Genomic DNA, 12,186 nt, shown 5'->3' on the forward strand with positions numbered 1-12,186 from the left:
CCTGTAGGAGCAGGAGGGACAATACTTAGAGAAATGAAGTAGCCAGTGCTGCACATACTAAGCATGTCCTGGACAGGAGAGATATAGCTCCGAATAAAAGACCACCTTTAGCCCTAACCCGGTTTGGCTCAGTGGATAGAGCGTCGGCCTGCGGACTGAAAGGTCCCAGGTTCGATTCTGGCCAGGGGCACATGCCCAGGCTGCGGGCTCGATCCCCAGTAGAGGGCATGCAGGAGGCAGCCAATCAATGATTCTCTCATCATTGATGTTTCTGTCTTTCTCTCCCTCTCCTTTCCTCTCTGAAATCAATAAAAAAAGACCTCCAGTCTGAGATACAAACAATGAAAGGTCAGATACATGAAGAAGGTAAGGGGAGAGAGCAGCAAAGTCCTCAATAAAGCGAAGGAGCGAGTAGTGAGCGAGTGGTTCAAAGGCCCTGGGGCAGGAATGTGCTCGGAAAGTTCAAGGACCAGCAGGAAGGCTCAGGGGACTAGAGAGGGCAAGAGGGTAGGAGATGAGGTCAGACTATGCAGGGACCTGGGACTGGACGGCCTTCGGGACTGGTGAGTTATACAGGGTGACGGGTTTGACCTGTGTTTTTCAAAGGTTGCGCTAACCCCTGTGTTGAGAAGAGGCAGTAGAAAGTTGAGGGTAGGACAGGGAGATGAGGTAGGAGGCTGTTGCCGAATATGGACATAGATGGTGGCTACTCAGCCCAAAAGATACAGGCAGATTGGTAGTATGAGAGACCAAGGTCACCATGAGTGGGCTGGGATGCTCATCCCGTAGACGTGGGGGCTAGTGGAGTAGGTTTCTGTTGCTTGGGGGGGAAAGTTTGAAATTTGGTGCTAAAAAGGATGGGGACTTTTGAAGGACTTAAAGCCAGGGAGTAACACGGTCAAGTTTGCATTTTGGAAAGTTCCCCTGAAATGACAATGGATGAACAGTTTGAGGGGCAGACCAGACCAGAGACTGGAAAGAGGTCTGAGCAGGGTCCTGGCAGGGGGGTGGAGCAGTGGACATGGGAGGTCCCCCAGGGGCACCTAGCCCTCGACCAATTGGCAATGGGGCCCCACTGCTGGCCCCATGCAGTTCCCAGGGCCTGGCCTGGGGGGCCACAACGTCTGAGCTGACTTCCAGAGAGCAGTCAACATCAAGGGCAGTAAGGTCAGAGTATGTTAGAATCTTATCCACCTCCAAGACCACAGTTGGATTTCATGTGTTTTTACTGGACATTTCCTAGAGCTTAAGGAGAATTTGGCTGAAGTTGCAAGGTGGAAATCTCTTGTGTCACCTGGAGATTTTTCTCCCAAGAATAGGTCTTTGTCCTGAGCTTGGGAGTGAAGCCAGACTTATCACAACTTCGAAAAAAGAAGACTGGTGCACATGATAATGCAGATAATAGCATACAGGGCACAGCCTATTTTGCAACACTAACTGGCAACGTGTCCGTGGGACCTCCCTACATTCCTGTTTTGAGAGGTGGAGCAGGGCTATTGTAAACTCAGTTCCTGTCTTGTGCCTGCCTTTATTTTATATATTATTACTTTTTTAATTCTCACCTGAGGATATGTTGTTATTGATTTTAGAGAGAGAGGAAGGGAGAGGGAGAGAGAAACACTGTTGTGAGAGAGAAGCATAAATTGGCCGCCTCCTGCAACCTGGGTATGTGCCTTGACCGAGAATCGAACCTGTGACCTTCCGGTGTTTAGGGCAGCGCTGTAACCAACTGAGGTACACCGGCCAGGGCGTGCCTGCCTGCCTTTTAGCAGATGCCAAATAGATTGGACACGCTCAGAAAGTGACAGTGAGAAACCCAAGGCAGGGCCCAGCCCTTCCCTGTCTCTGGCTCCCGGGTCCCTGCTCACCCAGGCTCTGCTCCTGGGTCCCGGGCAGTTAGGAAGGAAGGCTGGGCCTGGGACTGACTGTGCGCCGCACCCCCCCCCCCCCCCCCCCCCGCCCTCTGCAGAAGCGGTACCGCGCTGTGTACGACTACAGCGCCGCGGACGAGGACGAGGTCTCCTTCCAGGATGGGGACACCATCGTCAACGTGCAGCAGATCGACGACGGCTGGATGTACGGGACCGTGGAGCGCACCGGTGACACGGGGATGCTGCCGGCCAACTACGTGGAGGCCATCTGAGCCCGCTGGGCCCTGCCCGCCCCGCCCCATCCTTCAGTGCATTCCACGGCATCGCATCTGTCCTGGGCGTGACCTGCCCACCCGTCAGTGTCTCTGTGTGTTTAAATCTGCGACAGCTTGTTTCTTCCCAACCTCCTCCGGCTTCTTTTGCCAACCGAAGCCTTGTTCGGCCACTTCCTTGGGCTCCTTCCTCGGGCAGGTTTCCCCCCGGACCGACTTCTTGGTTTTCTCTCTGGCGGAGCAGGTGTGGGCCTTCGGGGGTGGCCGGGGCCCCGGGGCTGGTCTGGAATGGGAGGTCCATGGGCTCCCAGGCCTCCGCCTTCTCTCTTCTCGGCCCCTCAGACCCTCCTGCCCACCTCCTCACACACCCCACATTCCAGGGCTGGGGTGAGCCCCAGCCCCCCAGGACTCCAGGGAGGGGCTCCATGCATTCCCAGGGGTGGAGCCCACCGCCCTGGCCCCTGGATGGGCACAGGCCGGGGACTGCCACTGTGTGGGCACCAGTAAGAGGGCTTTGCTTCTCAAAGATGGGGCTGCTGACCCTCTGGGGGTCCCCTCACCACCCTCTCTTTTCTCAGAGACAACGAAGGAGGGTCAGGTGCCTGCCCTGGGGTTCATTCATCCTCCCCACTCGTGTTCTCCTCACACTGTGATTTTGCCCTCCTGCCCACGGAGACCCGGTGTGGGCTGGGAGCTCCCTGGGAAGCACGGCTGGGTCACGCTCTGGCCTTTCTCACTTTCGGGACAGCTGCAGGAGGGAAGGGGACAGGCTGTTCTCTCCGGAGCCCCTTTTTCTCCGCACTCCCACCCCCAGCCCCCAGGAGCCCTGGCTCGCCTCCTTGGCCGGAAGCCGAGGTCCCTGACAGGTGGGGCAGGAAGCCCTGAGCTCTGGGCTGGGCGGGCCACTACTCCCTACTCCTCCAGGGAAGATACCCCCTCCCCTCCCCTCCCCCCCAAGTGCATAGGAACTGCAAAGCCACAGGACCCTCTGCGTCTCCAGGACTAGCGTGTGGGGGAAGGAGCGTGTGTGTGTGTGTGTGTGTGTCTTCAGGAGTGTCAGCGAGTGTGAGTGTGAGTGTGAGCGTGAGCGAGGGGGCAGGGTGTGGCCTGCAGGAGTCTCTGGGCTTAAGTGAGGGTGCACAGAACTGTTTCCCCTGATATTTTCCTCAAAACCCACAGTGAGGGGACAAGGGAGGCCCTAGGGGACAGGAGTTCCTTATACTTTGGAATGAAAATTCCTCCTGTCCCCCAAGTGGAGGAAGCCCACCTGCCTGCACTGCAGTGTGCTGGGCGAGGTAAGGGAGGGACTGGAGATGGGGGGGAGCGGGGGGCTGGTGCAGCTGTCTGGGTGGGGTAGGGAGAAGGCTCCGTGCCTCCAGCATATTCTCTCCCCCATCTCTGCCCTTCGCTGCAGACCAGGGGCCAGAGGACCCTGTGTTACCCACACTGTGGGTGCCTTACTCTGGGGGCTCTGCCCCCCAGGCCTCTCCCTTACTTACCTAAAGCCCCTGGAGGTGTTAGGAGAGGGTCCCAGGGCTACAAAACTGGAAGCACAGGCCCCGGGATGCGGAAGGGGAAGATGGTGCTATCTCCCACCCCTTCTGTCCCTCGCTGGTGGCTGTGACAACCCCTGCCTGGCTTTATTCATCTCTGGGAGTCCACTCAGGCCCCGGCGTTAACATCGTTGCTTCCTTGTTCCCTGCGGCGGTGGCTGCAGGCATGATCGCGTCCTCTCTGCTTGTGGGTTCAGTTGGGAACAGTTAGCCCAGATCAGAGAGCTCAGGAAATGACTGGGGGGGAACAGGTGTGGACCTTTCTGGGGGAGGCCGAGGCTCGTCCCCAGCCAGGGGAGGGTGGATGGAGGGTCTTCTACTGGGCGATGTGGGGGTGAGGGAGCAATATTGGAAACCTGGGGAGCGGCGCCGGTCCATTCCATTTCCTCTTGATCTCAAAGCACAACATGGATTCTGGGACCAAAAGGTCAGAGACACATCCTGTTGGAGGAGCTGCGGTTGGGAGGGGAGTGAGAGGTGGGAGGGCCCCGGAGGAGCGGAGGAGCGAGGAATAGCCTTTTCACTCCGCTTAATTTTCCTCCCAAAACAAGGCGAGCCAGCCACTGGAATCTTGCTGCCCGGCACGCTGCTCCTCCCGCCCTAAAAATAGGGGACCTTTTTTTATACAACCCACAGAGAGGAGGGGCTGTCACACTGGTGCTGAGGGACCCAGGGGCTGCTGGGAGTCCTTGTTCCTTTCTGGAACCATCCATCCCTAGAAGAGCACAGAACCCGAGGGCTGGGCGGAGGCCCCGGTCTTCTCTTACAGTTCATAGAGGTCTTTTAGCCAATATCCCAGGAAAGAACATCCATCAAAGCCAGAATGTGAATATGACGTTAGTGGGCCAATAATTGCAAGAAGCCCAATGGTGAGAAAAGTGAATTCTCTCAACACTGCTTCCTGTTTTCTTCCCCATGTCCCTCCAGGGAAAACTACTTTATTGCTTCATTTCTGCATTTGTTTTCCCCTTCACGTATGCACTTTGGGGCCTTTTTTTTTTTTAATAGCTGGAAAAAAAAATACCACCTCACAAACCTGTATTTAAAGAGAAACAGAAATGACCATGTGAGATTTGCCTCTGTCCGAACATTTCATCCGTGTGTGAAGCCGTCGTTCATCTTTTTATACGGGGTGGTCGTCTCTCCTTGGTTTGTTTGGTCCCCTCCCTCGTGGGCTTGTGCTTGGGATCAGATCCTCTGGCCTGTTATGATTCTGACCGTTTGACTTGGACCACAAGTGAATCTTTCTGGTGACTCAAATAAAAATATAATTTTTACCTGCGGACTTCGTTCTCTCTCTGGCTCTGACGGCTGCTGTGTGTGTGTGTGTCCCTCTGTTTGGGGGCATTGGCCTGAACCCCTCCCGGGAGCCCTGCCATCTTTCGGGGAGAGAGACCAGTTTGGAAGCAGTCAGCCTGGAGTGGCAATTTGCCTTGGCACCTACTCCCTGTCGAGAACGCCCCACCCGTCTGCCCCTGGCTACATCCCTCTGCCCATTTGGTGACACGCCCAGGAACTTCCGAGATCCCATATTCTCTTACCGTCTGACTTCACGATGCACCTGTCTCCCCACTAGCCAGTGCGCTCACAGGGCAGGTAATGGGTCTAACTCATCTTCAAACCCCCAGTGTTTGCCCAAGGCCAGGCTCAGAGCGGCTCAACAAACATTTTTGAATTAGTGGATGAGCTCAGCTGGTGGGCCGTTTCAGCTCTCTGCCTGCACCTCGTAGGCGTACACTTGAAGAATGAAATGACAGAGAGACTGGGACAGTCTGCCGTGGGATAAGCCAGGGATGAAGTCATCTGTTCGGTGATCTGACAACCCAGAGCACTGTTCATGATGCCTTACAACTGCGATCTTTAGCACACATGTTTAAATTGGATCTCATTAGCCACGTGAGAGAGAACTGCCGTGGTGTCCATCTTACAGATGGGGTTCACTGAAACCCAGAAAGGCAGTGGTTTGGAGGAAGTCACAGCTGGGCTGGAGGTCTTAGGACCCCCGATGTGATGCTCACAGTCTCCTGCTACCTTGCTAGGGTGGGCTGTCTACCCAAGCCCTTTGCACGTCTCATTTGAGTATCTCCTGTGCTCTGTTCTTTGCTCCAGGGGCCCTGGGTCTAACGCCTGACCAAAGGCCTCCTCTCCTCTGTCGGGCTGAGGAGGGGGCAGTGGTAGAGAAGGAATCCAGACCCTCCCGCCCTGGCTCAGTGCCACCAGTAGCCTGTCCAGCTGTTTGGTGGTGGGGGGGGGGTGGGGGGCTCAGCGTGAAGGCATTCCCTCCCTTCAGGGTAACGGCAGGGTGGAGAGGAAAAGGGCCTTCGCGGACTGAGCCTGAACTGAGCTTCCCAATGAAGGGAATGGTGACAGTCAGGGGAAGGACAGGCCGGTCAGCAGGGCTGAGCAGTGTGGGCAGCGTCAGGCGGCAGCGGTGGGATAATTAAAGATAATACCGACAGCTGCTCCTCTGAAGGAGCCGCTGCCTCCGTGTTCCCACTAGCAGGGAATGAGTCGGCAGATCTTGCCTCCTGTGGGCCTGGCCCCTTTTGTCAGAGAGCGGAGCCCCCTCGCCCCAGGAGGCTGGCTCCCCTGAGCAGTTAGAGGGGGCAGTCCTTCCGCTTGGGAGGGGACCAGCGTGCAGCCTCCTGGGCTCAGGCCAATGGGAGGAGTTTCTAGACCCCCTTCTAGAAGTGGCCTAGCAAGAGGAGGGGGGGTTATTAATGCTTCACCCCCAGACCCTCCCAAAGAATTACTTGGGGGTGGAGCCATGGACACTAGGGCCTCAGAGATGTCACAGGAAATTTTTTTTTAATTTAATGGGAAATAAGACATAAAAAGGCATAAGAGCAACACAATACATAACTGAGCACCCACTACCCAGCTTAAAGAAATAAAACATCAATTTTTTTCCCCTTTCCCTTCAGAAGAAGCCACTTGAACGTGCATTTCTAGGCACAGGGGTGGCCTGAGGATTCTTTGGTGTCTCTCTGGGGTAACAGCATGGGGGACCCTCGGAAGAGGATACAAAAGAGGACAAGAACGTGGGCGATGGCCACAGAGAGACGGGCATAGAGGAGGGGGAGAGGCTCTGGCGCTCACCCTGTAAATGGAATGACCTGAGCAAGGTGCCTCACAACCCCAGCCGAGGGGGGCAGTTCAGACTAAGAAGGTGGGCCGGTCTCGGGCGGGGCACACGGTGGACTCGGGAGTGTGCAAGCCGAGTTTTGAGTCCTGGCCTCTGCCATTTCCAGTGAAACACTGAGACCATCTCTGAGCCTCATCTATAGAAGACCTGTAGGGAGGTTGAAATGACACCATCTGTGCAGTATCTGGCATAGTCTAGAAATCCCGCATGTGTTAGCCTCATCCCAGAGGTGCCGGCTGAGACTCACCTTTTTCCACATCCCTCCATAACGGGACCTTTACACCTTGCGAATGGCCCACCCAACTCCCAACCATTATTCTTCTGAGATCATTTGCTGGGGGCGTGTGAGGAGAAAGGGGAGACGAAAGGCAGGACGATTCATTCCTAAGGGATCTGGCTGGAGATCAGATCTCCTCCTCCGGCCACATCATGCAGACTCCACTTAGATACAAAGGGGTGGGATTGGGTTCCTGGGGAGAAATTGAGCCTCTTAGGTTCTGCTTGGTCTCAACCCAGCAGTTCCTTGGTTACCCGCTCCCGGGCTTTCTGATTGGCTGGCTGTGGTGTATGGAGGGGTGGGGTAAAGTAAGCTGCTGATGGAATTGCAGCATCCCTTAGTCTCCGGCCCTGGAAGGGGGAGGGGGGAACCGAGGGCTGAGCAGTGGAGGGAGGAGGGAGCCATTTCTCTCCACTGACGGCAACCTCGGTGCGCACAGCTCACATTTCCCTGCAATCCAGAGGCCTCCTCGGCCAAGGACTCCATCATGCTGGATATTTTCATTCTGATGCTCTTTGCCATCATAGGCCTGGTCATTCTCTCCTACATCATCTATCTGCTGTAGTGCCTGCAGCTGCGGAGCCAGGGGAGCTCAGCGCGGGAGGAGGATGAAGCTGGCCGGCCGAGCATCCTGCTTGCTGACGCACCGCTGGATTTTTGCTTCTGGTCATTATTTCGGGTATTGATTCAAAAACAGAATTAAAAGGGATCTTGTTTTTGTATTTCCCCCCCTCGGATGCATTGAGGTAGCATTTCTCAGACCACTCTGAGAAGAATAGGAAATGCCAACTTCTTTCTTTGCGACCTCATTTAAAATAGGATTTAAAAAAAAAAAAATGAAACCCACTCGGTGAAGGATTTTTAGGTAGAATGAGTTGGGAGTGGTGTGCCTGGTGGGAGGGACTATAATTTTGTAGTTTTTTTCTTCAAGTTGCTCAAACTCCAAGTTGTCCGTTCTCTTCCGGTAATTAAAGGTTTAAAACACATCATTATATGCCAGCAGAGTGGTTTACAATTACGCTTGCACAATTGCATTAATGAGTGACTCATTCTCACTTGAGGATGAGATAGGAAATGAAATTCACTGAGGAGTGGGGTTTGGAGGGAAAGGAGAGAGGAACTCCTATTTCTTTTCTTAGTCCCCAAAGACTAAGTACTAGGAACTGAGAGCTTTGCTGCCATTCCCATCTGAACCGTGTTGTTTCTGGGTTTCCCACAGTTCCTGGTCTCCAGTCAACAAGAGGCCTCTTGTCAACAGCAGCTGTCCTGCCGCCCAACAGACCTCCTCCCGAGCCTTCCGGATATGGCGAACCCCTGTCAAGCAAGGGACTTTTTGAGTTCAGAGTCTGAGGCACTCGGCTGGGACCGTAGGAATTCACGGCACGGCTGGCAGGTGTGCGTGCTCTTGAGCTATAAACTGAAAAGGACACAGTTGGCTGAAATGTAGACTTACTAAAATGCTCATGGAGAACTTCTCAAAATCCATTTTGATAGGATAGCCTTTCCTTCGGTCTTTTCTTTCCCTCCCAGGAAAGGTGTTCCTTTGTTAAGTCCAAGACCACATTGTCTCTGGTGACCTCGTCACTTTATCACTGTCTATAGATGGTACAATCTGGGGTTGTGCGGTTTCCTTTGACTTCGTCTCTAGCCAGAAGGAACTTGTCATTTGAGCTTTTAAGATTTACTTTCCCCACTCCCTGCCCTACCACTTGCGCTCCAGCTACCCATTTAAAGAGAGAAACAGTTGGTTCTATAGTTCTCATTCTTTGTGCTTGGCTGAGTCATAAATTATTGGAACAAGATGGCTATGCTTGGTATTTGGGAGAAATCTCTCTCTTACTGCAAAGTAAATGCTTTTTTAAGTTGTCAAATGTTCCTTTTCTGGGAAAAAACCTTTCAATGTATTTTCTGTCCAATTAAGGTTGAAGAAACCATATATTTTGGGGTCCAGAAAAGACTTTGAAAAATCCATCATAATTGTTTTACATTTGATTTTTTAGCTTAAAAATAAACAAGAAAGATGAACTTAATAGTTTTTACCCATGACATTGTGTTCCATTTCCATGTTTTAAAAAAAAATAAAATTGAGGCAGTATACTATAATGTCAATTAAAATGAAAAACTTGCATTTTAGAATTCTGGCCAAGAAAAAACACTGTTCTAGAAGCTTTTTGTCTTGGCAACAAATTATGTGACTTTCAATAAGTCATTGAACCTTTCAGGGTTTCATTTTATTCCTACAAATGGAAGCAATGGACTAGAAAATTGTTAATATCCACTTTAAAGTTCTACAATTCTAGGATGCATTATCTTTGAAAACTGCATCTTCGAGAACAGAAATCCCATGAAAAAAACTCTTAATAGTTACCAGCAGTCCACTTTACTGCTCTCCCCAAATGACATTTTATGATGAAAACTCAACTACAAGACTTTTTTGGCACACTGTGAGGGAAAAAATGACTATTTTTTACCCCAAACATATATCAGTGATACTTTGCCTAAGGTGTTTACATACTACATGGTGGTATGTAACAAAAATAGGTAATCTGACAGACACACCAATGCAAAAGCCTGGCTCTGAACATTAATACATTCAGGGATGATCTTTAGTTATCTGTGGAGTCCTTGACATGACATTTCCCAGTAAAACATTCCTCTGACTCTTTGGCATAGCTTTTCTTCTTCAAGTCAAGATAGTAGCTCTATGTCCTTACCTAGGTAATTGGGGAAGTGTCGGTATTTTGGAGGGCTCCAAGTAACACAGTTAATTATTGTGGTCTAATCTTCATGGTATAGTCTCTAACCAAGCTCGCTTTGAAGTTTATGAGGTCAAGGCTCTTCAGTCTGTATCCATACAAAGTTGAAGTGGCTAATCAATTCAGTGAAAACAATCAGCCAATTTTCACTTATACACCACTTATATATACCACTGGCACTGGGCACAATATAAGGACAGAAAGATTATCCATATTTTCAGTTATTTGTGAAATAATTGCATTTTGGAAGAAATTTTATGACTTTGTGCTTATATCCATCCTATAATAATGCCAGTTTATAACAGTGTTTTATAGTGTTCATCATTTTGATAATTTTTTTAAATTTCATATGTAAACTTTTTGTATATAAAACACTGGAAAACATTACTTCTGTAATATAAGGTTTTGTTTTAATCCTCATCCGAGGATATTCTTCCATTGAATTTTTAGAATGAGTGGAAGAGAGAGGGAAAGACAGAGAGAAATACTGATATTAGGGAAACACACTGATTGGTTGCCTCCTGCTTGAGGCCCTACCAGGGCCCTGGCAGGGGAGAAGCCTGCAACCAAAGTACATGCCCTTGGCCAGAATTGAACCTGGGACCCTTTGGTCCACAGGCTGATGCTCTATCCACTGAGCCAGACCAGCTAGAGCTGTAATATAAGGTTTTGGATAAATTTACAAATCTGTGTCATAGGGCAATCAAGTCCTATGAAATGGGGATTATACTTGGCCCACACCAATGCAATAAAAACATCTCTAAATAATTGTAGATTACTTAGAAAAAAATTAATGTGGCATAATGCTAAGAATTATTATACTAATACCTGCTTTCTTGATTAAAAATAAGGGGTTTGTATGGAAAAGGGATGTATTTTATTTCAGGAGAAAGAGGATATATTTTGGGAAACAAATAATGGAAAGATAGATGTTACTAAGCTAGAATCACCTAAGACTCACTGCTCTGGGTATATGGAATCAAACCCAAACTTTCAGAGTTTGAAGCTTAGCATGACATTAATTTATTAACTTTCAGAAAATGTTTGCTTTTAAGAGGCTTAATAGCATTATTCAAACTTCAAAATCCCTTGAGTATCATTTTAATTTAAATTATTTAAAAATAATGGGAATGTCCCTTAATAGAATACTAAAGAATAGTTGAAAAAATTATCTTTACATACTTTGCCTTTATCAACCTCTAAATGTTTGTTACAATGGCCTCTTCTAAGTTAGTTTTGCTCTCATCTATTTTAAACAAAAATAAAAGCAAAGTCATATATAAAGGGGGAAACTGAAAAAGTCATTGACACAACTTCCATTAGCAACTCAAACATACTAAGGAAGACATTTAGAAATAGTTAACAACTTTTTGTTCTTAGAAAAACACTGCAAGATCTTGTAGTCATGGGAAATAACAGGTAATACACAATACTTAATTACATATTTTGTTTTTTGAAATTAGTATTAAACTCTGATAATTGTAGCATATCTATTTTAGCAGCAATTGAAATATTAATTGGTTGGGAATTTGGTATCTGAATTAGATAACAGAATAGTGTAGAATACTGTTGTAGTTACAGATTATTATACAATTTATGAATTGCTGCTAGCAAATGAAATTATTTAATTTATATACTATAATGTTAAGCATAAATATACATATACATAAATATATAGCTAATTAAACATTATTTTATGTTAAGACATTTATATTTTGATCATGGTAGAGCTTTAACAGCTTCAATAAAAACAAGTTCCTCCACAAGAAATAATTTAAAGGAATTTATACATTCAATGACTTGCATAATGACAAACTCTGGACAACTTAGAAATATTTCTAATTTTCTTTTTATTTTATTAATATAAATAAATAACAAGTTAAATAAAAATGAACAAATATTAAATATTTACGTATCAAAGACATTTTACCATAAGCACAATACTTTAAAAATAACAATCATACTTTTTAGTTTGTGCACCTTGAAGCAATGATCTTAGAATACCTATAAGCATTTGTTTTGTTTTGTTTTTAAAAAGCTTTCAAGGGTTAAACTAAGTTTGTTTTTTTAAAGTCTCTAATTACTTAAAGAGTTTTCTGAAGTTATATTTGCTTTCTTGATAAAAAAAAAAAAAAAAGTATTCTTAGTCAGTCCTTTGGCACTTTTTTTTTAACCTAGAGAAGACTGTCCAAAACAACTATATTTGAGATCATCTTTCCTATTCTAGTAATGTTTCAATAAACCAAGGAGCCTATGTCCACAGCCTGATTTCTTATAGGGTTCACAGCTGCCTGCTAATGGAATTGGTAAAC

General features: G+C 48.2%; 1 protein-coding gene across 2 annotated transcripts in view; it reads left to right on the plus strand.

The window, feature by feature from the left end:
- Window positions 1-4,981, plus strand: part of LASP1 (LIM and SH3 protein 1) — a 39,954-nt gene extending 34,973 nt beyond the window's left edge. For both annotated transcript variants that reach the window (XM_059670834.1, XM_059670835.1), the window contains one exon: window positions 1,970-4,981. In XM_059670834.1, coding sequence (XP_059526817.1) covers window positions 1,970-2,143 — 174 coding nt within the window. In that variant the 3' untranslated portion in view covers window positions 2,144-4,981. The remainder of the gene's footprint in view (window positions 1-1,969) is intronic.
- Window positions 4,982-12,186: the final 7,205 nt, after the last annotated feature.

The sequence above is a fragment of the Myotis daubentonii genome, chromosome 16 (assembly GCF_963259705.1).
Source record: "Myotis daubentonii chromosome 16, mMyoDau2.1, whole genome shotgun sequence".
Taxonomy (NCBI): domain Eukaryota; kingdom Metazoa; phylum Chordata; class Mammalia; order Chiroptera; family Vespertilionidae; genus Myotis; species Myotis daubentonii.